The 27569-nt window shown below is 39.2% G+C and overlaps 1 protein-coding gene across 2 annotated transcripts in view; it reads left to right on the top strand.

Annotated features, from left to right (window-relative positions):
• The first annotated feature begins 3399 nt into the window (after positions 1-3399).
• LOC117296505 (Nance-Horan syndrome protein-like) overlaps positions 3400-27569 on the top strand; it is a 56873-nt gene continuing 32703 nt past the window's right edge. For both annotated transcript variants that reach the window (XM_033779472.1, XM_033779471.1), the window contains exon 1: positions 3400-3845. In XM_033779472.1, coding sequence (XP_033635363.1) covers positions 3575-3845 — 271 coding nt within the window. In that variant the 5' untranslated portion in view covers positions 3400-3574. The remainder of the gene's footprint in view (positions 3846-27569) is intronic.

The raw sequence follows: 27569 nt of genomic DNA, 5'->3' as shown, positions 1-27569 counted from the left end.
AAGAAGCACAAGATAATTATCTGATAATTCTGCCATGACACCTTGAGACGCTATCTAAAAATGCCAGTCAGACGTCTGCACAACTGTGAAAAGGCCCTCGCGTTTGGCTCCCGGGCCTTTATCGCACTGTCACGACCCTGCCGGTTTTCAACGGCAGTTTAAGATTCCTTTATTAAAAGCAATTCACAAGATCTGCGCAAATTCGTCAGTGAAAATTTTCTAGGAAGCCATTTTGTTTAGCTGCATAGGACACTATAGTTGTGGTAAATCTTTCTGTATCCACCCGTACCGTGCACTCCCATAGTGTCCGCATACCTGGAAAGGCTAATTTCTTGGAATGAACTTGAGACACAATAAACGTGTCTTTCAAGCGAGCTCAATACCGACTCGGGTATTGAACTCCAATTAGTTCAGGGGTGCACCTAGACTTGATTCAAGTCCCGTTCTCGTGTGAGAGGTCCCCAAGCATATCGCGCCATCAAAACGTGGTCCCGAGAATATTGGTTGGAAAATGCAGAGCATGCATCACAAAACAATAGTTTTCTGGCGATGGCACGAGTTTTTGGGACTTGAGTTAAGTCTAGGGTGCACCCAACCTCAAGGAGAAAACAGAGAGTCGGCCTCATTAATATTTTGGTATGCCATCAAAATATTATATTATTATTTTACAGATTTGAGAGCTGAGCCCAAGAAAAGTTACCGTCCCCAGTTCCCAAAATTGTGACCTGTGGGTTATTGACTTCCAACTTGAGAGGTATTTTGGATGACTGCTCTGAAGAAATAAATGGTCCTATGTTTCAAGATCGATGCTCTGATGTTTGGAAAAATTACACCAGTGTGGGGTGTTTTTATTTGGAGGTTGAATAACTTGACGGGCTTTGGGACTCCCCATATCAACTTGAATAATTTCCCCTTTACTTGTGAACAGCTGTGGGACTATGTTCGTGTATTCTTGAATACTTTATGCTAATGGGGGTTCCCAGTAGAAAACATAAAACGCATAAATAGTAATGAAACGCATAATATAGTAGGCCGATATAGAGAACACGATAACATATTGACACGGAAACACTTTTTCATTTTATAGATTGACACATCTTCGTTATCGACAAAGCATCCAAATTACCAAGAGCTAAGATTAAAAGTTCCTTCAGCAAGGCTGACAAAATAATGCATTTCTAGAGGAAGATCGGTAAGCCAATAAAACAACCTCGAAAATCAGAAGAACAAAGTTACGGACAAAATTAATCTCGAAACCTCGTTCAATAAGTATATTCGTTTTTATTTAGTCACGGAGACACGATATTTGATCCTGGACCTGCTGAGTGTTGCGCAGCCGTCCAAGGCGAATGCTTTCTTTTTATAGCAGTCGTGTCTGACCCTCCAGGCTTCATAAAAAAAACATAATCGGGCAATGTTTTCAATGAGGTCAATGCTCGATACAGGCGTGTAATGACCGCGCGGGGACAACAGGCGGTTAAAATTATTGTAACTTCGGGGTCCTATAACTTTAACGAAGTACTATGAACGATTTTTTTTTTACGGGAATTATTTGTGTATAAAGTGTCTCTTTACCAGTCAAATGCAACTTTGATATTACACTTCTGAATTTTTCGTAATTATCGATTACAAAATCAGTCCCCAACTTCAAGGTTTTGAAAAACTAGAAACACTTCTGCCGTTGGCGGTGCGTCAAATGGACAATACTTTGACGTCATGTCGGACACTTCGCCACTTCGTACTATGGACACTTCGTATATACCTTTGGGACACTTCGTACCGTAACCAAACTGGTCACTTCGTACCGTGGGCGGAAGTGATCATCAGCTGCCGAGTCGCTTCGTACCCTCAGCCGAGTCACTCTGTACCTTCATTAAAAATTCATTAATAATTTAATGTTCGTTGAGATACAAAATAATACTTTGTCACTTTGTTTAGTTATGTGAATGTCCCTTCTTTTACTGTGAAATGTTATTATTTTGAATAACTTAATGACTGCCATATATTGCCCATATTGTTTACAAGTATTTGTTTAAGTATCTTTATTTTGTAAACCCGTTTTTTATGTTCATTTTCTCGGCACGTTGTTATATTGAATATACTTTTCATTACTCAAAGATGCTATGTCAGATTTTTGGCCGATTTGACTTGAATGTACTTGAATAAAGAGGTCTGAAGCAGTACTTGCATCTTTTAGACATGAAATCATTAACAACCAGGTCCTAGTGGTTAGTCCACTCTTATGTGACAACTCCCCGAACCTGCTGCGTGGGGGATCGTCGCGAACCGTGCCGGAATGTTCCGAGAGCACACGAAAAGTTCCGAACCGCTGTAGAGGTTAGTTTTTAGTGCCTTCCTATAAAGGAACGTAGTTTTTTTAGGGGATCATTTCTTGCTTTGAAGGGCCACCATACTGTTTTGTTTTTGTTCATCCACGGCAACCCAATACTACAAAAAAACATCGTAGAAGGAACATTACAGAATTGGGTTTTGCTAACAAAACAGTGTAAGCACTTTATTTAATCCACCACATACATATAAACTGACAAACCTGTAGAAGTTTGAGATCGATCAGCCATGTCACAAGAAAATAGTGAAAACCGATTACAGATTTTGCACGACATCGATTCAACTTGAAGACAAATTAATAAACGCCCACTGAGCGATAAACTCCAAACGCCGGGTAACTAGTTTTATTTATTTCTCATAAAAAATGACGTTGCAGATACAAATATTTCGTCAATGGATGTTTTCTACCATTATCATCGTTAGACCGTATAAGTTTTATGTAAATCTGTGATCTTAGACGATTTTTTTTCATCCAACGGCGATACGTTACGGCACTGCATCTTTAACCAAGTACGACTATACTCCTCCGGAGGGATGTGTATACTCATTGGAAGATATATAGAAACCCTCGTCCATTTTGTCTAAATATTTAATCCAAGAGACCGAAGTCCATGGCCCATCTGCCGTTGGTTCTCACCTTCACGCACCGCCCCCATCAATGAGCTTTTGTGAATGGGTTCTACCCTATATAATTATGAAATCTAAATCAATAATTTCACGCCCCCTGATTGGTCCATACATTGGGCACAATGGAATTCTTTGTTAACCGAAGCTCTCTGAATTTAATTATTCGTCTTGAGACAGCATGTATGGAATATTTTCGAAATAAATTTAATAAGGAGAAATTTAAGTGAAATTTACCACAAAAATTATAAGATGTGGAGAGGACACAGGTGGCGTGTGTGTATATCGACGAGTTGTGAGGGATTTCATGAACAGAACGTGTAGTTCGTACTTCATTGCAGTGTGCAGTGTATGAATCTAGCATTGTGCGTACTGAAATGTACGTTCGCTTGTGTACATTGTGTGTGAGGATCGGATTGGCAACGTACGTACGCCGTACACACACACATGATGCTGTTTTTGTTGTGCAGCTAGCAGAAGGAATAATGGCATGGCACGAGAGACATTTGTAGACAAAATGAACCCCAAATCGATCATGTGAACACCCATTTTTTTGACTTGGCATCTTATCCATGTTAGGAAGACCACGTCCCCCAAAAAGATGCCTTTCGTCAACAGAAGAGTGGAGCCTCTTTACGTGAGCAACAAAGTCCTACCGAACGGATGTTCTACGGAGTTGGAAAATGTTTCCAATAACAGCCTGGCAAATTTGGTCAGACAGTTAGCACATATCGCCGACCACGCCACCAGTATTTTCGATGAGATTTGCGCCGAGTCCCGGGACATTTACGACCGTTCAACCCGCCTGACGGTCCGTGCAGCCAACTTGGAGGATATATTAGGAACTCTTGATGCAAGGGCTGTGAAAGTTCGTAAGTATCTAAAAAACACTATTATTTTCATATTAACAACAGATCTTAATTTTTTTTTAGCAATTTCGAAAACTAGAGTTAAATTAAACGGAACCCATCCATCCATGGAGCTATTAACTAAACCGATCAACGCAGGTGGTGGCCGAATTATTCACAATTTAAGTGTGTGTTGGTTTAGTGTTCAACGTGTGGCAAAAATAGTGTGCATTGTTTTGTACACACAATACAAAGGGGGGGGGGGGACGTGTTGTTTTGGGATGCGGTTTTTGTGAAGGTGGGCACGGTGGGGGGTGTCTGCTGGAAGAAAAAGAGGCCATATCGAATTACATGTTGGAGTAAACTTCCAAGGTTTTAAATTTAACTATGTAAATGAGTCATTTTGAGGGCACTAGATTGTGGTTTTGGCTTTATGTGGGGTATCCAACCAAACAAGAGTCTGTGACACTGACAGTGTGACTGCGAGTCCCTTCCTTTGGTCTTGCCAGCCGTGGGTGTTCCCATTTTCATTGATGGTCACCTTAAAAAAAAGTGACAAAATTTAGCGATCGCTTTTCTACACTCTGTTAGTAGATAGGAAGAAACCAGAGGTGTATACATCATTTGTACATTAGGGAATAGGTGCAATAATAAGGAGTCCAATAATAATCATCTAGCCTCCTGCAGTCATGGACCAAAAGTTAACAATCCTTGGCCAGCAGCCGATTTCACGAAAGCTAGGATTAATTCTATCTCAAGTAACCCGTCCTAACTGAGGATGGGTTAAATGTGTCCTAACGTCTTCGGATACGGAACTAAATTCATCCCAAGTCCTAAGATTTATCCTAAAAAGTTAGGAAGGGTTTGGTCCTACCTCCATGGTGAAACCGACGGCTGGGCTACTACTGAAATTTCCTACTCGACTAGTCGCGCCTCAAATAGTCACGACTTTGACACTAGTCGCAACTATTTTTTAATTCCCAAGATGCTTTGTGGCTTAATGTTTGCCGCAGGTGTAATAGTAGAAATTCACGCTGAAAGGATTGCTAAGGATTGTGTCACTGATGTCTGATTGTGATATTTTCGTAAAGTAAATTATGTTGTCATGAATAGTTGAGAGCGACACAATTGGTTCACCAAACAGTTAGTCACGACTATCGTGTAGGTAGTCGAGACTATTTTTGTAGTAGTCGCGGCGGCACGGTTATTCAGGTATTTGAAAAACGGTAGGGAGGTTGTGACTCGACTGAGCAATCAACAAATGTCACGGATACGACACTAGTTGCACTAGTTGCACTAGTTGCACCAGTCGCCCAGGCCTAGTTGTAACCATGAACTTTTGTTGTTTCCCTTGCTGTGAGAGTTAACAATCATTAACAAGGGAGGAAAAATCACCAAGTGGCACATTTGTACTCGTTATTTTACCAGAAATATTTACCTTTTAAATGGTTCTGTATATTAATTTTGTTACAAAATTTGGCAAGTCTTTATGTAGACTAGACGGGCTACAACAAACGTAAATATTATTAGTTTTTACCAAAAAAAACCATTTATTCCGATCTTGACAATAATGTTAAAGCTCAGGCCTGCAATTGCTTGGAATTACACTGCCGCCACAAGAAACCTTTTTTATTGAACACATTTTTCAATTCAAGTAAAAAAGGTAGCAGGCTTGAGTTATTTTACCAAGTGAAGTTGCCCATTTGGCTGCAAAGGTGGATGTAACTGGATGGATCACATGCGTGTTGATAATGTAAAATTAATCAAGCTAACAGTGACATCTACATGTATGGGTTAACAACAGTGACTTTATTAATTGACTTACAACCCAATAATTATATTGAAGGAATATAATCAATAACTTGAGTGGCTTTGGGCTAATTCTAAATTCAAAAATGTACAATGAAATGTGCCATATGGTATCCTTGTGATTCCATACAAATTTGTAATTGAAATTTGGTTTACAATGAAATGATACATGTGGTTATCATTATGTACATTAATTGACACACATTTTAGTAAGCAAAATTGTTTTTTCCCCTTTATAGGCTATTAATGCAAAAGATAGATGATGGTCTGGCCCCTGCACTTTAGCCTTCAAGAGAGACTCTAAAATAGGGTCAAAATGTCAGAACATTAAAGGGTTCGGGTACTATCTATTTGTGGGACACATGTCCACAGATTTACATTAAACTTGCACAGTTTGAAGATAATATGGTAAAAAGCTTCCCTTAAAATGCTACCTGCTATCAAGAGGTGATGTAGTTTTTGAGAAATGGTAAAATATTGCACGAAGTAATACCAAAACTGGTAAATAAAATTAATACGTTTTACATTCTAGGGAACAATTTCATCCAGCAATTTTGCATGGCAAAATATTTTGACTGAACAGATTTTGTGCACAGTGAATGCTAATAATTGAGTAGCCAAGTCTGATGATTTTTGAGTAGCAACTGATACATTATGCTACAAGGGAGATCGTTCACTGCATTCTAAAACTGAGATGAAAATTATTTCCCAGCTCTGGCTAATTCAATCATGATTTATTCTCATGCCGCCGAATAAAAATAAAAACGTGTTTAAAGTATTTCCGCCTGCTTGCTTCTTAGAGGCCCCTTTTTTCCCCTTTTTGTTTCTTAAAAAATAAAATAAAAAAAAATTGAAAATTTGTTTGTATTTAAAAAAAAATGTTTCGGGCGGCCATTTTAAAGGAAAATAACTTCCCTCTTTTGTTATTTTGACTAGTTTCCAGCCTCGGTTTGACTACCATTGTACACATTGATCTGAGTAATAGACGAATTAAATGTACACAACAAATGTTTCTTGGTAAAATCAACTTGTATAAGTTAGAATTTTGAGTTGAATGAAGATGTTTTCATGCAATGCGATGCAGTTTTGAGTGTACATTACATTATTTGTGTTATGGGTCGATTCCAGATTAGCAGAATCTTAAATATCAACACACACATTCTTTTGACATGTAATCTACCTACATTACATTTAACCATATTGGCACAGGGGATAAAAAATATTATTTGGTTTTTGCTCTCTCACTGGTTGTGAAGAGCACTGTGTATGTATTAAAGCCATTGGACCCTTTCGGTAAACAGTATTGTCTTGAGGCCCACACTTCGTGTATCACAACTTATATATAAAATAACAAACCTGTGAAAATTTGGGCTTAATCGGTCATCGGAGTCGGGAGAAAAAAACAGGAAAACCCACCCTTGTATCCGCGCGTTTCGCCGTGTCATGACATGTGTTTCAAATAAATCTGTAATTCTCGTTAACGAGAATTGATATTGTTTGACTGTTTTCTCAAAAAGTAAAGCATTTCATGGAATAATATTTCAAGGGAAGTCTTTCACCACTACCTTCTGTAAACCCTGTAAGTTATTTGTAAATCTGTGAACTTTTTTTTTTTTTTCTGTACCGAAAGGGTCCAATGGCTTTAAGCTCAGTACGTTCCCTACATTGTACATGTAGGGCCTACATGTAGTTCTGTGAAAAAGAATTGTCCATTGAAATGTACAGTGTAGCAGTTATTTCCAATACCCTAACAAAGGCTTGTGCTCATGGCATAATCAGATTGGCTAGACGTGTGAATTGACCCTCTGATTAAAGTTTCAAAATCCATGCTGTGGGGGTATTGTCACCTTCTTAGGAATAAAGCCTGTTGAGAGGATTGCGTTGTAAGATGATAAGTCTTCAACTGAGGTGATGTAATGGGCTGTGTTGAGACAGATGATGATGATGATTAGGGATTTAGGACAAAAATAATAATAATTGTTTAGCGTCCTGGGCGCCTCTTTTTTTTTATATATATATATTTTTTTAAGAATAAAAAAAAGATACATTTTTAATTTTTCCTCAGACAACAAAAAAAGAATCTTGATAAAAAAAAGCCCAGCCAGTTGGTTTTAGAAAAGATATGTGTTGGCTGGCCATTTTGAAAAAAGAAAAAAAAAAAAGGGCCCTCCTTCCTTTTTCCAAAAAGGCAGGACGTTAAACATGTTTTTAAAATTTATTTTAAGCTTGGGTGATATCGATTTATTTTATTCACGATATATCGCCGACAATATATCGCGATATTCGATATAATCGCGATTAATTAAATTTGACATCATCAGTCTTCAAACTCCCAGTGAAAGTTGTAGAAGAGACAGTCATAGCATAAGAGAGGTGTTCTAATGACCTATTCTTCTGGTTTTACTCCAAACCTATGGGGTGCAAGATGTCTCAGCTAGCAAATACATCGCGATATTTAATCGGTATCGCGATTATCGCGATATATAGGTATTTCGATTAAAACCAAATCCATTCGATATCGAAATCGTTTCCAAATAAATATCCCGATATTCGATAATATCGTGATATCGCCCAAGCTTAATTTATTTGGCCTAATAGTTCTTCCACAATCGCCATCGAGTTGAAAACACTGGTTTTTATGAGTGGTTAGAATGTCACGGGACAATTTACCTAGTGGATTAATCTCATAATGGCGGTATTCCTTTGAATACACAGCGAAAAAAAGGCTGAGCCAACGTTTGGATATATCTGTGGAGGATCATTGATACTCAACACAATTTACACTGTCTTTATGTTATACATCACATGAGGCAATTTACAGGCAACCAGTTTCAGGCAATCTCCAAGAAGAAGAAAAGCCACTGCGAATGCTTCGTGCGCAGCTGCTATCATTGCGTCACAATCAAAAAAGGGGTGCGTGCCGATTATTGCGTCACATAAATTCGCTTCGCATTTGCATTCGCAGGAAGTCTGCAACAGGCTTTACTCATGTGCTACCACATTGGTCCCGTAACAAGCACCATAGTTGGTCGTCTCCAAGTCGCCTTTGCCTCGTGTGACAACAAGGCTCTAAGTAAAAGCCCCAGATTTGCCACCCAACCCTTAGGCTTCATGTTGAGTCTACAATCATAGAGTCAGAGGTCAGGCAGGTGTGTGGGAAACCCTCACAGTATGTAACATCCACTACTTCAGAACATGAACTTTGATTTATGACCCAAAATGACGTTTTTTTTCTTCTTCTGTTGGGCGAGTTAAAAACTGTCTTTGTTCATTGTGGAGCTCCATTACACATTATTAATCGGCTGGGGTGTCGATAGTGTAAGTGTACACTGGTAGATTGTTTCATATCTTATTATGTTCACTCCGGGAAAATAAACCTGCTGGTCTGTCTGCTGGTACATTTTCAAGCCTTTTTGAAACTAAAGAAAAGATTAATCTCAGCTCTTTTTTTTACGGGTGATACTGAGCAAGGTTAAAAGATCTTTGCGAGACTAAAACCCAACATTTGAACATCATTCTTTTGAGACAAAGATATTGAAAAAGAGACCACTGGACTTGTTCTTTCTTGAGTTTACGGGACCGACACTGAAATGACTGGCCTAAAGGCCCCAGTCACACTGCAGCGATAACAAGAACGATAACCACGCAAAGAGAACGCATTCCATTGGTTGAATGAGCGTGTGCGTATTCTGCGTGGAGCAATTTAACCAATACAATGCGCTCTCTTTGCGTCGTGATCGTTATCGTTTTTGTTATCGCTGCAGTGTGACTCGGCCTTTAGGCCTGTGGTCCAGTGTAAAGTCCGAGCCCTGCATCATTTTGTCACAGAAAAATGTAATTTGACTCCCTTTTTTTGTACACTTGTACTGAGTTAGACTCGGCTATTCATCAGAGCAAGCTTAACACCCGTCCGGTGGAGATGTTTCCCTACTTGTACCAGAGTCACTCAATTACTTGATTGGGTCTAATACAAGGTCAAGTTCATACGAACCTCATTTAATTATCTCTGAATTATGACAGTGTCCAATCGATGGGCTGCCATCTGCTAATCAAATCGCCAGGGGGGGGGGGGGTAGGGGGTGGGGAAGAGGACAGGTCTTTTTGCAGCCTAGTAGATCAGGCTTGGAAATGTGATACTAAAATCGTTGCTGCATGTGGAAAAATGCTTACCCGGGTTCATGTGTTAAGTTCCAGAGAAATAGTGAGGGGGGTTTCCCCACTGTGTTGGAATTCTCCCTCCATGCAGACCTGATACTTCATGGAGGCAATGGAGGTGATTGCCTCCATGCTGCCCCCTGGTCATTGCCCTGGTGCCCTTGAAATACTCTGCAGTAGAAATTTACAATTTCAGCAGACATTTGTAATTTTACTCATGGGGTGCACTTACATGTAACCAAGGAGAATGTGCCCTTTCAAACATGAAGCATGATCGAGCCATTTTCTCTCACCCCTTAGTGTCTGCTTTCAGGCATTAAATGCTTGTAGTGGTGCTGGTCACCTGTTCCTCCTTGCCACTCACTGGCTTGGAATTTTACTTTAGAATCTATTTTGTTTCTTTGTACGTACATTGTATACGTGTATCTTAATTTACATTTTTATGCCAGTGTGAAGTATAATAAAACTAAACTAAACAATATGTACATGAACTGGTTTTCGGCCATTTTGTAAACCTTTGTTTACAATAAGATTGACCTTGACGTACATAATTACTGTACATATGTACATCCCAGGGCATTTCTAGCAGATGAAATACTATGCTGGGATACATACATGTACCTTACACACAGCATGTCAAGTGTAATCAACAATCCATGCTGTTATTTATTCTCTCCTGGGTCAAATTATATGTGAAGAGGTGTCATGTTGTAATGATAGGATTGGAGACTGTTGGGAGAGGCGAGGCGTTAAAGCATCCAAACCATGTACTCTGTAGGCTAAACCATTCAGCAAGGATCTTCATCTTCTATTAAGGCCAACATAAAAATAAAACTTGTTTAGCGTCCCTGCCTGCTTCCTTTATAGAGGCTGCCTGCTTTTATGGAAAAAAAAAATTATTATATTTTTGCTCTGTCTGTAATCTTGCATACTTGTACAGCACAGACAGTGACAAGCAGAGAGGAGCCAGTTATTTAAAGGCAGTGGACACTATTGGTAATTGTCAAAGACTAGCCTTCACAGTTGTATATCTCAACAATATGCATAAAATAATAAACCTGTGAAAATTTGAGCTCTATCGGTCATCGAATTTGCGAGATAATAATGAAAGACAAAAACACCCTTGTCACATGTAGTTGTGTGCGTTTAGATGGTTGATTTCGAGACCTCAAGTTCTAAATCTGAGGTCTCTAAATCAAATTCGTGGAAAATTACTTCTTTCTCAAAAACTGTGGCACTTCAGAGGGAGCCGTTTCTCACAATGTTTTATACCAACACCCCCTCCCTATTACTCATCACCAAGAAAGGTTTTATGATGATAATTATTTTGAGTAATTACCAATAGTGTCCACTGCCTTTAAGGCTTACCGGTTATCAGCGCCATTGAGCTCCTATGATAATTAATGAAGATTGATGGCCCTGACCGATAAGAGATTTTTGTTCGTGACTTGGAGCAAGCATTTAGAATTTAGAATCCAGTGGACTCCCACTGCACTGTCTGATAAAATACTTCTTGCATCATTGGGGGTTTGATAAAGTTAAAAGTGTTCAGACTTTTTTATCTAAAATAAAAGATAACATACATTTTGTGAAGCATTTCAATGCACAGTTCATTTTTGATTGATTGATTATTTTATAGAGTGCCAGATCACTCTGTGTTCAAAAAGAGTTTAATTACATTTGTATTAGTTTTCTATAAAAAATTTAAAGTACAAAGGTTAGGGCCAACATTTTTTTGAATCAATAATTTTTTTTTACCAGAAACAATCAAGAATGATTAATTTCAGCCTTTTATCTGAAGTCGGAGATTTTTTAGTCTACTCTGTAAATAATGGGTTTTTTTTAAGACAGGAATATAAAGCAAAATTAGTCTTTGATCTAGCTCTGAGTGCTGTCATGTCGATGTTACTTTGTCCCAGAAGCGTCTAGTCAGTGATATTCAGGCGCTGCCAGAAGATCAGGGCTCGAATTTACCAAGAAGAAAATGCCTTGGTGCCCTTGCCCTTTCAAAAGCGAAGCATACAGGCCTGAATGTTACACTGGCCTTGGGGCCAGAGGCCAGTGATTTCACTGTCGGGCCAGTAAACTCATGACAAGACAAGTCTTGTTTTTATTTTTTGAATTCAACATCTTTGTCTCCAAAAAAAAAAATGCTCAAAATGTCGAGTCTGAGTCTCACAAATATCTCTCAGTTCTGCAGATTACATGTATCACCGTTAACAAAAGAGTCTTCTCTTAGTGTTTTGATTCCAAGGTTGATCCTTGATGCGATCTTGCTCTCTGACCATCTCTGACAGACATGATTTGTGTGCTCTTAAGCTTCCTTTAATGTCGCGTACACTTTTGGTAATTACTCAAAATAATTATAAATTGCATAAAGCTTAACTTGGTAATGAGTAATGGGGAGCTGTTGATAGTATACAAATATTGACTGCTTCGAGTGCTACATGTATGGTTAAAACTACGACTCCCGAGGTAATCCCCGGAGCGTTTTATTTTCCCAATTCTGTAATGTTCCTTTAACAGTTTTAGAGTTGAGGAGAATCGATCTTGATGTTGGATTGCCCTGGGAGGGTTTTAAGGTTGCAGTCAGGGGAGGAGGGGGGGGGGAAGTAGTTTACTATCTTGGTTTCCGCTGATTTTTACCATGGTTTTGATCACAGGATATCGTTGGATGATTGGTTGTGGTTTTGGTTGAGATCTACTGGCACCGGGTTGAATGGCTATAAATGAGATAATGCGGGCAATGGAAATGGGTGTATATGATTTGATTTAATTTATTAATTTATGCATTCAGGCGTTAAAAACATCAAAACCTCACAGCAATAAAATACTTGAAATATGTAGAAAACATTATGAAATCATTAGATTACCGTATGCCCCCCTGATCATTGCCTTGATGACCTTGAAATGCTCTCGTCCAATTTCCTCAAAGGGTGCACTTCACCAATGAGAAAATGCCTTGGTGCCCTTGACCTTTCAAGAACTAAGCATGCAGGCCTGCATGATGCTCAGTTACAGTGAACATGCTTCGGTGCCCTTGCCCTTTCAAGAACTAAGCATACAGGCCTGCATGATGCTCAGTTACAGTGAACATGCCTTGGTGCCCTTGCCCTTTCAAGAACTAAGCATACAGGCCTGCATGATGCTCAGTTACAGTGAACATGCCTTGGTGCCCTTGCCCTTTCAAGAACTAAGCATACAGGCCTGCATGATGCTCAGTTACAGTGAACATGCCTTGGTGCCCTTGCCCTTTCAAGAACTAAGCATACAGGCCTGCATGATGCTCAGTTACAGTGAACATGCCTTGGTGCCCTTGCCCTTTCAAGAACTAAGCATACAGGCCTGCATGATGCTCAGTTACAGTGAACATGCCTTGGTGCCCTTGCCCTTTCAAGAACTAAGCATACAGGCCTGCATGATGCTCAGTTACAGTGAACATGTACAATAGTGGATAATGTACACAGTGTGGGAATTTTCATTGACACTGCTTGCTAATTAAATCACAAATTGATTTCAAACGTTAATAATTTATGCACTGTAAAGCGCATCAAAATTTGCCCCAGCCTGGTGTGCTGCATTAATTCACGCTGTACACAACCCTTTATTAAAATAAGCCGTATAGCCCAAATTGGCGTAGCGTGCACTGAGTATCTTCACTCGTCATGTTACGAGCATAAACCCTGTCCAGGTTGTAAACCGCTCTAGGCCCCTCTACTAATCCATAATGGATGAAATAGCACAATCTGCATAATATTGAGTGCCGTAGGTTCCTCACAAATAACCATCATAACATGAATCCCCCTAGTGGGGAGCCTGCTACGTGGTACTTAAGCACCTACTCAGCTCTCAGATTTCAGCGCAACCAAGTTTTTTTTATACAAAGCTGACACTGCAGATGTTTCTTGCCGAGGATACTGCATCCTCCAGGGCCCTCCGCTAAAACTGAGAACGTTGAATTTGTTCTTCTTTTTATGCAAGTCGCCAGACACCCAAAGCATGTTGTAGTGTAGCTTCACTCACTTGGTGCCTTATATCTCTACCTTAGATACTAGAAACTAGGGAGGGTGAATTACTCGGTAAACTGGCAAGCCATTAGCGGACCTGTTAGCGTCTGGAATTAGTTCGTCGATCATAAATCTGTCTCAGCCGATGCCAACTACGAGAGCTGACCCAGCGGGGTCTGCCTGCTTTTTGGTGCGTTGTCAGCTTCAGGTGATTGAACCTTGTGTTTTCAGTAATGTAACTCCCACGATGATGACTTGCTCCTAATAAATGGACACCGCCGGGTTGAGTGACTTTGCAAAGTCAGAGTCTCATAAGTTGTGTAAAATGGCCCCCCCCCCCCCCCAAAAAAAAAGAAAAAAAAACCCAAGTGTAGTGGCCTGCCTTTGAAATCTCAGTGCAGTGACAGGCCTGGAATTTCATCTTTGAGAGGGCAAGGCCATTTTCATTTTGCAAAGGGCATTTCCATTAGAAAATCTTAGTAAATTTTTTGAAGGGGCACTAAGGCCAAGACCAGGGGCAGCGGAGTCCATGGCGTCTGTAGCCTGAATTTACTTCCAGGCTTGCAGTGACTGTTACTTGTGTGCTATTTCAGTCGACTCTCGGCAGTCTTGGCTTTAGGGTTTCTTTGCCCAACAGCCTCTGTAGTGCGTGGTTCATGACAATAGACCGATCCACTAAGCTCCGCCCATTGCGAATTGACCAATCACAGCGCAACGAAGTTTCGACATATAAGGTCCGACATGCGTGCGTGTATCTTGGCGCGCGCTGCAGAGTTGTGCAGAAAGGCATTGGAGAGCCCCACCTGTGCTTGCTCACACGTGCGTTGTGGGCGGAGCCTACTGGATCGGTCTATACCCCTCTAGCTATGAAATGGTAAGGCCCTCGGGTAAACAACTCCTAATAAGGATATTGCTGTGCGCGTCACGGGTATCGCGTGATGTGGCACAACTGTTCCAGCCGTTGCTCTCGACCAATAGGAATGACGAAACTGTCTTATAAGCGCAGCAGGTGCAAGCTCGCGTGTCACGCCCATGTTTCAACACGTTTTACTGGTGTTTAATCATCCGATCAAACAACCCCTCGTGATGCCCTCTCGACCAATCAGAATGGATAAAATGTCTTAGGTATTTATGATATTCTAATCTAACACGCTTATTACCTAGCCCTAATCACAGACTCCTTTCTTTTGAAATTGTCTTTTACAAACGGAAGAAGTACGTGATAATGGTAAAGAATTACCCATTTGTAATTGTACATGTATGCAATTTTGTAACTATTCTCTCACATCCTTGTCAAATATACTCAAATATTCAAAACCACCTTAATCTTGAAGCCCAGTTTTTTTCCCCAACCTCTTTCACACTTTCTATTGACGCAAGCGCAAGCTCAGAATGTTGTAAAACAGGTAACCTTGACGGACTTGTCGCAGCGAGAAGCGGGGGCGAAGTAGAGCTCTGCTCAACAGGGCTTTAGGCCGAGTGAAAAAAGAAACATGTTTAGCTTCCTTCTTCGAAGCCGCCTCCTTTTAAAAAAAAATTTTTGTTAAAAAGATTTTTGTAACAACCGCAGCAAAAAAATCTCAATGTTGTTGTCCGACATGTTGCATTTATGAATGTGTGTTTGAACAGTAAAACAAAACAATGGCTACTTGAAAATTTAAAAAGAATTGTGGCCATCTTGACAATAAAAAATAAAAAGCCCCTCCTCCTTCCTTTTTTGTTGAACCCGAACGCTAAACATGTTTCTTTTTTGACTCGTCCTTACAAATGTCAGTCATTGTACAGGGTCGGCTTAGCCCCATCTTATTGTTGACGGGAGAAAAAAAGGCTGATATTTACAACTTGGGAATCACATTAGAAGACCTTGGTTGTGGAATAAATCAGCACTAGCTGGATTACTTCTTGTTGTCAATACTGTACACTGTACTGTTTACAATGGGTACATTCTAGTGCACTGTGTTCATTGTGCAATATAAACATGGGCCATCAAGGTATGTTATATTTGTGTGCCTGAATCTGAAGGGATCTTCGTTGGTTGCGATTTATAGTTACTCATAGACCTTTTCGCAAATACCATTGCGCAAGCGCAGACTGTTGAATGAGGTGCATTGTGGGATAGATATGGATCAAATTTGGATACCAGCTGGACCATAATGCACCTAATTACAAGGTCCAATTACAAGCTTTACGCGCGCGCCCCAGTATTTGCGAAAAGGTCTATGGAGTTGCAGTGTAGTCCTACATGTACAAACGTTACAAATCTCGTGTAACATTTTATTTTTAGTGTCAACAACTAGGAAGAAAAACCGCTGTTGGGCCTACACATTGGTGTACTGCTTTTTGACATAATAAGCATTGCTGCTAAGCAAGAATGAGCTGGATACCAGTCATAGAGGGCACACATGTACATCATATGTAGGGTGTGGTATTTTGGTTGGCAACCTTACTTGTAAGCATAGTGCTTAGTTGTGCTTACGTTGTGCTAAGCTTCTTTTGTAAAAAGAAAGTTCTGTGTTCGAATTACTTAAAAACACACAGACCAAAATAGTGTCTGTAAAATGTAAATAATCAGTGTGTTTTCTCCGTGGTGTACCCAAGCTCATTGTTGACCTTGCATGGTTCATGGATCAAGTTGTTGCACCTTGTGGCCCCTTGGAAGCACTCCCTTTGGGAGTTGTATTCACAGTCTGATCATTGTCCTAAAAAAAAACCACCCCACCAAGAAATGTGACCTGCTTCTCTGTTGTGAAACAGACTGGTCACAGAGATACTAAGAGAGTACAGGCCTACTTCATGGAGGCAACAAATGCTAGTTTACTTGCTACTTGGCATCTTGTACAGGTATAGAATGCCACTTACCCCATGTAGTTCTGATTGACAGCTACCTGCATGATCGTTGCAATTGCCCTGGGGTGAGAACTCAAATCAAAAAGATGCTGAAATCTCTTTTTGTCAAGGGTTGCAGACAACGAGATATATCTGAAAAGTGTCTATGATGATACATGAATGAGCATTTAGGCGATCAGCCGGTGGTTTCACAAAATTCTTCCTAACTTTACACTAATCTTAGGACTTAGGACAAGTCCCAACCCTGCACTGTAGCGTGCAGACCTTAAGACTAATCTCAAGTTAGGACAAGTTACTCGTCCTAACTTGAGATAAGACGAGTCCTAACTCTTTGTGAAATCCACCCCAGGAATCAGAAGCAAGTCGACACCCCAAAAATCATCAAAATGGTGGAACTTCTGAATAAAGGATTCGTAAAAGATGTTCTCAGTGTAACGTCCTCGGGGCAGGTATGAAGAGCAGGTATTTACGGATCTTTGATCACTTAAAAAAGAAAAAAAAAAAAAGAAAAAAAAAAAAAAGGAGATGACCAGGGGGCCGATTTCACAAAGTGCTAAGACCGATGTTAACTGCAAGTTAATCGTAGTTGCTAAGTAAAGTGTGATGTCACAATACAAACCACTATGGTAGAACTGACAATTTATCTTACAATGAATTTGAGTTCTTTCGAATTCGAGCCCAGGCAGCGATATCGGATCGGAATGAATGATCGGTATTTTAATAAGATGATGGGAATGTTCCGTAGTGTGTTTGGGGGGGGGGGGGAGGATCAGGGAAGTGACATGCAGTACAGCTGTGTGGTTGGCTTTGCCAGTGTCAATTCCCTAAATAAATAAAGGAATTTTAAAGTGAAGGTATACATTTGGTAATCACTCTTTTAAAACTATTGGCAACACAAAAGTTTGGTTAGGAGCCTATAGCAGCATGTATGTATAAAGCATTTTGAGAAACATTTCAGTACAAAGTAATGTGGTTTTGCTAACACAGATTTTATGCCCCAAATTTGAATATGAGAAGTGTTACCACAAAACGCTTCTTACATGTAGATTGTGTATTCTGGATTATTCTTCCTTAGTGGAAATATTTGTCTCCGGATTGTTGGCAATATCTCAAAAACGTCACCACTTTTTGACATGAAATTTTCAGATGTTAGTTTTACATTTCTTTAGAAAACAACGATCGTTGCCACAAACCAAATGTTTACTTTGCCTGTAAAGGGTTTATCTAGGGTCATCGTTTGGTGATGCTGATTTATCGTCAAAATTATCAAGAAAAATTAAATGAAAGTCACATGTGAAAGTTTTAGCTGTACCTGACTCTTGTTGAGAAAACAGCAAAAAAAAACCCGATATTTTCATCAAGAATGCTGATCCATCCACAATGGACCCTTCCCATGAAATATGCTAATCACATTCACGCATGCGTACAGACCCTGTTGGTTGGCAAATGCCATAGAGTTGTGCACTAAGCAGACGCGCAATCGCGTCTGCGTCACGCACTCATTAGCGGTGTACAAAACAGCGCGATGTTCCCTCATTTTGCCAACCAAAACGTTAGTGCGCACGCGCTATGTTCAATTTACATATTTCATAGGAAGGGTCTTTTAGCGAGGTGACAGAGGGTACCAAACGCATCTCTGGCCGAAGCATTCACAAACGGACAACACAGAAATATTCTCCTAACCTCAAACTGGAGATTCAAATTTTTAAGGTTCTTTATTTTTCCCCCGAATTCAACGGACAGTGCATTTCGATTGAAAATAATTCTGCGGGATGTACATGTACTTACTACCAAAACTATCTTTATAACAAGAATGCTTTCAGAAAAATGAATTACACAAACGTTTTGTCGGGGTCATCACCAAAGCCTGGACTTTCACCGTGGCCATGGCCTCCGTTGCCCATGTCTTGGCCTTGGTGCCCCTTCAAAAGTTTCCTATTGACTTTAATGGAAGTGCCTTTTGCAAAATGAAAATTGCCTTGCCATCTCAAAGATGAAATTCCAGGCTTGCTTGAAAGGATTCAAAAAGGAAACAGGTGGAGAACTTTGGAAATATTGGAAAAGGTGCAGCGGACAAATGATCTGTTGACTGTTAGTGTGTGGTGTATATAGATGTATTTATGTATTTGGTGTCTTTTGAAAATGTTTTTTTTCTCAGTTTTTTTAATATATTCTGTTCAACTGTAAAAAGCAAAACACGTCACGCATCACAAATATTTTATTTTTGTGGTAATCCTGTGCAGCAACCTTTCACTAGAACTCTCACAATGGTGACTTTCTCACCAATTTATGGTCCACGAACTCTGTACATCAACAAATAATTTCCTACACAGGCCATGATGGTACACTCAACAAAGGACTTTGTTGAGAGCAGGGCTCATTGATCATTAGGTGGAACAGTTTTGTGCTGGCATCTGACAAAGAAGTCACAGAAAAAGAAAAAAAAAAACGCTTTTACAGTCGGTAGCTTTTTTACAAATTTGCCTTCATGGGATTGTACAACTCGTAGGAATCCAAGTGTAGTCTCCTGTGGGTGCAATGTACAACAATGTTTATACACGCTATTGGTGTTGAATTTGTCATGTATTTTTTATGTACCGTAATTTCCTGCGGAACAGACCCTCGTTGGACATGACGCAGTACCAAAAAATGCATAGTTGCCACCATATATAATGCAGGACATGATAGTTTGCCTAGAACCTTATTCTGGTGCTTATGTTGCGCTTTATCATTTTTTGTGCTTTAAGCAGCTCCAAAATGTTGTCCTGATCAGTGCCTTGGTGCCCCTTTAAATGTTCCTAATAGAGATGTACATGTACAAGAAAAAACAGCCCTGCCCCAACCCAACAAGAATGAAGTGTCACTGGATTGAGACTTTGAGACCTTTTTATCTGAATTCATACTTTTTTTATAATTACGTGTGCGCCTTGGACTAAATCCCCCCTGATTGCAAGATGCAAATGTTGGCAGCTCTTGCTTGGAAAAACCTATGGCTATGAATTTGGACGCCAGCCTGTGTACTCAACACAATTCCCCTCTTATTTCCATCAGCCAATGGCTGATATATACACATTGTAAAGCACAAAGACGTCTAATGGTGGATGATTTCTTTGTTGTATAAGTGCCGAACTAACATGAACCGTACGTTGATAAAGAAGAAACACTCACAATTGCACGTGCACATTCCCTGCAAAGGACACGTCCAATACTAGAGTGTACACAAAGACCGCGTTAACATGCGTGCAGTATTGATCTATTTTGCCATCAGAGAGTTGATTACTAAACACTTCATGTGATTAAAATAAAAAGTAATAGGGGAAAAGGGCTAAGAGAGTGTGTGTGTGTGAATCACTCGCTGTATCAATCATTACCCAATGACAAAAAAATGTAATAAACTAGCTGCTGTTGTTTTTTTTGTATTTTAAAGACAGTGGACACTATTGGTAATTATCCAAAATAATTATTAGCATAAAACCATACTTGTTTACAAGCAATGGAGAGCTGTTGATAGTATAAAACCTTGTCAGAAATGGCTCCCTCTGAAGTAATATAGTTTTCGAGAAAGAAGTAATTTTCCACGAATTTGAGTTCAAGACCTCAGAATTAGATTTTGAGGTCTTGAAATCAAGCATCTGAAAGCACACAACTTCGTGTGACAAGGGTGTTTTTTCTTTCATTATTATCTTGCAACTTTGACCACCAATTTGGAAATTTATTCATTGTTCACTTTCAGACGGCTGGTGTATAATGAAGTGTAAAAATTCAAATGTCTGATGGCAGAAAATAAATGAAAATTTTGAAAAGGTCCTGTATTTGAACAGAAATTCTTGTTTTACTCCACCAGATCTTTGGGAAAATGGGTTGTCCACTTTTGGTCTTCCTTATACCCACCACCCACCTCCCATCCGTCCGTCCTCCTCTTCCAATCCTCCTCCCAGGGGTGGATTTCACAAAGAGTTAGGCAGGTTTCTTGTCCTAACTTATGACTAGCCTTACTCTTTTAATGTAAACGAGTGAAACTTTCATTCTGTTGTCTGAGTGGTGTAAGTTTTGCTCTTTTGAGAGTGAAAGTCAATCTGTGTCACTCTTTTTAAGTGAAATTGGAACGAATTTCACTCTAAATAGAGTTGAAAGTACCCGTCTTTCACTCTAAAAAGAGTTGCTCGCCATATGGCTCTTTGCAAGAGTGGTATGGCGAACAAAACAAGTGGTTTTTCACTCTTTTACATTAAGAGAGCAAGTTTTTACTAACTCCTGAAGAGTCCTAGGACTAGTCCTAAGTTGGGACTATATCTTTGTGAAGTCGATACCTAGTTCATCTGTGAACTAATATACTGCAGATTAATAGTATTAATCCATTCAAAATTAAAATGCCTTGCAATAAAGTATTGCATTCCTCAGTTTTAAACTGTGTAATGAAATGGTTTAACGATCCTTTATACACATAACATGATTCATATTTATTTTATGTGAACGTCCTGGTACAGATCCTGGTTAATTATTAATTTGTATGTGGCATAATGCTAATTGTAGATTACACCTCATCACACAATGAGTGATTGTGTCATCACACAATGAGTGATTGTGTACCCATAATAATAATAATAATAATAATAATAATAATACTAATAATAAGTTCTTATCTTGACCCTTCACCTGGGCCCAATTTCATAGCGCTGCTGAACGGTAAGCAAATTTTTGTGCTTACTGTAGCAGAAAACATGTCCACCATTCCTTTTAAACTTTTTGCAAACATGAAGAAATGTTGTGTACTAGTGTGTAAAAAAAAAAAAAATTCGCTACGCAAATTTTGTTTCACACGCAAGTTTTTATGTCAACCTCTACTAATTGTGCAGGCAAAGTCTCGCCATAACTTCATTGTGATTAAGTTATAATAAAAAGTCAATGGTTCATTTGGATTCATTGTGAGGAAGGCTCGTCAATAGTTTGGATCTGGATGATTCGTCAGTTGGAACCAAAACCTTGAATAACCCATGGTTCCAGTTCCAGATCATCACATTTTAGAGATAATTGGAAAGATCCGTTGACTGTCATATGATTGGGTTTTTTTAAATCCAGATGTCAGTGTTAACTTTCCTTTGTTGGATGGACTGAATGAAAGTTATAAAATGGATTTATGATATCAAAATTTACAATATTAAATTTGGGTACTGCCTATAATAAAAAAATAAAATAAAAAAAAAGGATTTGGGGCAATCATATCTGGTTTTTATTGTATCAAAAACATTAAAGGCAAGTGTGAATTGTTTGATTCAGAAATGATATTCTTACTAATCCAGTCTGATTTATGACAAAATGTATGTACTGTCCAAGTTGGACATACATGTATGTCTTTCATAATTAACTATGGTTTATTATTTCTTTTTTAAATGTCATCGCAGCTTCCTGCTGAATTGCGACATAATTCACAATCGTTAAAAATATGACAGAAGTTATTAATATTAAAAGATATTGATAAAATAGGGACACCGCCAATATAGGGCTAGATAGCTCAGTTGGTAGAGCGCCGGCACGTTAATCCGGAGGTCATTGGTTCGAATCCCACTCTAGTCAATTCTTTGTTCAACCCCAAAAATCATTTACAAATTTACCCAGTCAGTTTCCCTTGTGGTTTATATTGATATCTGAAACAATAAGTCGCATCCCCTTAAGGTGATCCCCTAGCTGCCGCTTCCCAGGTTGTATCGTAATTTGGGTGTGATCCCTGGCTACACGGCAGTTAACGGTTGTATGGCTTCTGACTGGCACCCCCGAACAAAGATATTGACAAAATAGGGACACCGCCAATATAGGGCTAGATAGCTCAGTTGGTAGAGCGCCGGCACGTTAATCCGGAGGTCGTTGGTTCGAATCCCACTCTAGTCAATTCTTTGTTCAACCCCAAAAATAATATTAAAAGCATTACAATAGAAAAAAGGAAAAATATGATGAAAACCCCTGATTGTTCATTGTACACATTCTTACATCTTCACTTCATTACCAATTCTGTACGTGCATGTAATACATAAACCCATCCTCCTAAATATGGTTTATTTGATGTATTCCTCTTCATAGGAGGTCTGAATCTGATTGGATACGATAACGAAATGCCAGTACATAAAGATCATGATCTATAAGTACTATACAAAGCGCAACACGATTCATCTCACTACATGTCTGAATTGCTCTAAAACCGCATCAATCCATAGAAATTAGACTACAGATCCTCCCCCTGATCCAGTCATTTCCAGCTGCCTGGTTATCAGTGTTCCTCAAGCCGCCGTCACAGTTCCCCCCCCCCCCAAGACTTCTCCCTTGGATTCCACGGGTCTAAGGGGAGAGCAGGAGAACAGATCCAGCATCTGACCCCCGCGGCATAGCTTTTAATGAAATCCTACAGACACACTCGTGTTTTTTTTTCCCCATCATCTCTTCCTTTTTAATCAAAGGCACGCCGGTTGATTGAGGGCCGACGAAATGGCTGCCGATCCTCAGTAATGATTGCCTATTTCTGTGTAATGTGTGCGTGAGGCGGGGTTGGGCTATTTGTTCTGTGATACCGACTCTCGGATAGGAGAGCCTGTTTGGTCTCAACTGTAGGAGGGCAGCGCTGTAGGAATTAGGATGGCTTGGTTTGGCAAGAGGTCAGTGCACTTTACCTGGCTAATGAGATCTCACAGTTGGGGCTTATTGTCTTGTATGTGTGTAGGGATTACCCTGAACTATACTTCAGTGATTTGCCAGCGGTACTACAAATAGAGTTAGCTTGTCATTTTATTAGGCTGCCGGCTTTTTCGCGATGCCGATTTCACATTATCAAATAAGGATGCTTTTTAAAGGCACTGGACACTAATGGTAATAACTCAAAATAATTGTTATCTTAAAACCTTACTTGGTAACGAGCAATGGAGAGCTGTTGATAGTATAAAACATTGTAAAAAACAGCTCCATGCTCTGAAGTAACTTAGTTTTTCGAGAAAGAAGTGATTTCTGACTGAAATATTTGAATTAAGTCACGAATTCAAGGCATCTGAAAGCACAGAACTTGTTTGACAAAGTTACTTTTTCTTCCATTATTCTCTCGCAACTTCGACCACCAATTGAGTCATAATTTTCACAGGTTTGTTATTTGATGCATATGTTGAGATACACAAAGATTTGACAATGGGAGACTTTCCAACACTAGGTGGCAGCAGACATACCGGGTAAATTTCCATTGTTTACGTAGTTCTGAACATGCGCATAATTCTGAGAACAATGGATTTACCCGGTAAGTCTGCTGCCCTCTATCGTCCCAGAAAGTCTCCCATTGACACAAAGATTTGACAATTACCACATTCCTTGTGTCCAGTGCCTTTAAAACTGAACTACTACACACTGTAGACAAGTGATATTTGAAGATGCACACGGTTTTGATTCATGTATAAAAGAAGTTCAATGGCAGGTACATGTACAACCGTAGTGTAAATTTAAATCTCTTAACACTGACTTCAGGTAACTTTGTCACAGCATCTTGATTTTAAATCAGTGGTCTACGAATACTTTTGACTCTATGAATGTCATTTGTAATTGGAAAATACTTCATTGACTAGTTTTCAATCTGCCTGAACCATCATCTCAAGCGATGTTAATTAGAATACCTTAGATGCCCTTTTCCTACATGTAGGACTACTTTAGCCCTTTTTAAACTATAGTTATTACCCGGGAGATTCCTGGAAACTTTTGGTCGATCTTTTCACACTAAAAAAATACTCCCAGGAATTTCCCAGGAAATAACTTATTCCCAGGAAATAGTTAACCCCGCTCAGGCGTAGGTTTAAGGGAGTTAGCCCCGGGTAAAACGTTTTTCTGTGAGACGTTTTTCTGTGCATATTTCTTGGAAGTAGTACTCCCGGGAATTACTAAATTGGGATGGTGAGAACGATTGCTGGGGTGGCGGTGGGGTTAAAAAAAAAACAGGATTTTCCCGGGAGTTCATTTCCCAGGAAATGGCTCTGTAGTATGAAGAGGGGTCACATGTTTTGATTACTTTGCAATATTATTTGTAGTATATACATATTTTGGGGAATACCCACTAGAGTGTCATGGCTAAGAGCATCAAATTCAAATTCTGGTGCTGATTCACAGGAGTGTGGGTTCGAATCCCGGTCGTGACACTTGTGTCCTTGAGCAAGATACTTTACTATGTATAATTGCTTCTCTTCACCCAGGGGTATAAATGGGTACCTGCGAGGGTAGAGGTTGATATTGTGTATGAAAAAGCCACAAGCGCATTACAGGCAGCTCAGGGCTGTATACTCCCCAGGGAGCTGAGAAACATTACAGCGATGTTATTGGCCCTATGACCAGGGCACTATGTAAAGCGCATTGATACAGTTATTGTGAAATGCGCTATATAAGAATTTGTTATTATTATTATTAGATCACAGGGCTTGGATTCATTTTGTGAGCCTTAAAGGCAGTGGACACTATTGGTAATTACTCAAAATAATTATAGCATAAAACCTTACTTGGTAATGAGTAATGGGGAGCTGTTGATAGTATAAAACATTGTGAGAAACGGATCCCTCTGAAGTAACATAGTTTTCAAGAAAGAAGTAATTTTCCACAAATTTGATTTCGAGACCTCAGAATGAGATTTTGAGGTTAAGAAATCAAGCATCTGAAGACACACAACTTCGTGGTGTGTCCATCATGGTGTGACAAGGGTGTTTTTTTCTTTCATAGTTATCTTGCAACTTCGACGTCCAATTGAGCTCAAATTTTCACAGGTTTGTTATTTTATGCACATGTTGAGATACACCAAGTGAGAAGACTGGTCTTTGACAATTAACAATAGTGTCCAGAATCTCTAAGGAAAATTAGAATTGGTACGGAAAAAAAACTTGTCTAAGATCACAGATTTACATAAAAAAACATGGTTTTAAGATGATGATGATGATAAATGTATACATGTAGAAAACATCCCTTGAAATATTTCTCTCTAAAATGTCTTATTTTATGAGGAATAAATGAGACTAATTTCCTGTTTGGAGTTTATCATCCAGTGAGCTTACAAAAAAAATGGATGTAACATGTTTAGGCCTAATCGTCTTCCCCCCCACTATTTTCTCGTGACCCAGATGGCTGATCAATCTCAAACTCCTACAGGTTTGCCAGTTTTTGTTTGTACATGGTTGATTCATAATGGTGGATTACATCAAGTGCTTACACTGCCAGCAACTGTTTTGTTTGTAAAAACCAATTCTGTAATTTTCCTTTATATGAAGGTCTATTTCCTCCACCATGAGGCGCACAGTTTAAGCACACAAGCCCAACAGTGAACTGGGTTTTAATTTATTTTTTCTCGCACATATATTCCGTTCCCCTAAACCTTTACAGTGTTACTGTATAAACCCGTCCAATATTTGCACTCTATACATGTACATGTACTCCCTCACCACACCATGATACAATATTCCATCACCAACCAACCCCTAAGGCCAAACAAAAATTAAAACAAGATTAGCGCCCCTGCCTGCTTCCTTTTTAAAGGGTCTGGGAACTTTTTGTTGGAGACAAAACACAATTTTTTGGTCCACAGATTTACATTAAACTTACACAGTTTGAAAATAATGACGGTAAAAAGCTTCCCTGAAAATGTTTCTTGTTTTTGAGAAATGAGTAAAACAAGTCACAAAAATAATGTTTGTCTCATTGTTTGTGTCATTGAGACGAAAATTATTTCAGCATTTAAAACATGTTTAACATTTAAACTATATTTACTCATTTCTCATATACTACAGCACCTCAGCAACTGCTATTTTAAGGGAAGCTTTCTACTATCATTATCTTCAAACTGTGTGAGTTTAATGTAAATCTGTGGACATTGTGTTTTATTTTACAAAAAGTACCTTGAATTTTGTTTATATCAAGTTTTTTTTCTCCATGTTTGGACAATCTCAGCAGAAATGTTTTATTGTTTTAACTTGTCTAAAAAAAAAAGTGTTTGGAAGCCATTTTGAAAAATAAATAAAAAAAATCAAACCCTCAGTGCTTCCTCTTTTCAAAAAGGGAGAATGCTAAACATGTTTTTCGTTTGTTTTGGCCTTACCCCAAGACCCCTGAAATAGCTCTGACTTCCCACTAAGCAAACACCCAGGGGATGGGTCCCCTGCTGCAGGGGCCATTCTCCTGTCTTATTGACAGCAATTTAAATATCAACTCTTTCCCCTGTTCCCATTGTTGAGTTCAGTGTGCTCTACCTATGAGACCATTTCAAGAGTCTCACTCAATGTTTGTGGGAAAAATCCGAAACCCATTCTTTCTTTCTTTCTTCAAAGCCTGTTTTTTTTTTTTTGTTTTTTTTTGTTGTTGACATTTCTATTTTTTTTTGTCCCAGATTCTTTGGCTCGACGTGATTTGGTTGAGGGCATTTGTAGAATAAAATACGAAGTGCTTTTTGCTGAGCTGCGGCGTTATGAGATGTGTATATTACGTTTGTGGCGGGGTTGACCTTTAACGGGTTTAGCTGTTTGGCGTTTAACCAGAGCGCCCACATTCTGTAGGCGCTTAATATTATTATTGACATGACATTCTTGTTTAAATCATGACGCGTTTATTTGGATGCACACATCACATGTGTATTGCATCATGTGAAAAATAATTTAATGCTCAAAAGCCAGCCAGGCTCTCCTTATAAAATCCTTGACTATAGATAGACACATGTAGAACAAATTTAGTGAAATTTTTGACTCAATTTTCATCAAAGTTGCATGAGAAAAATGAACGAAAAACACTAAAATTCCTGTGCTGTCAGATGCCTAAAAAAAGCTTCAAGGGTAGAGTAATTTTTGTTTTTACATAAAATTTAAATAAACAAATAAAAAGCGTGATTAATGTTAGGCCCTAGATACATTTTTGTTGCTAGAATTATCCCTAGAGATATTTG

The sequence above is a fragment of the Asterias rubens genome, chromosome 11, assembly GCF_902459465.1.
Source record: "Asterias rubens chromosome 11, eAstRub1.3, whole genome shotgun sequence".
NCBI lineage: Eukaryota > Metazoa > Echinodermata > Asteroidea > Forcipulatida > Asteriidae > Asterias > Asterias rubens.
The sequence above is the reverse complement of the archived record's forward strand: the minus strand, read 5'-3'. Positions and strand labels throughout refer to the sequence as shown.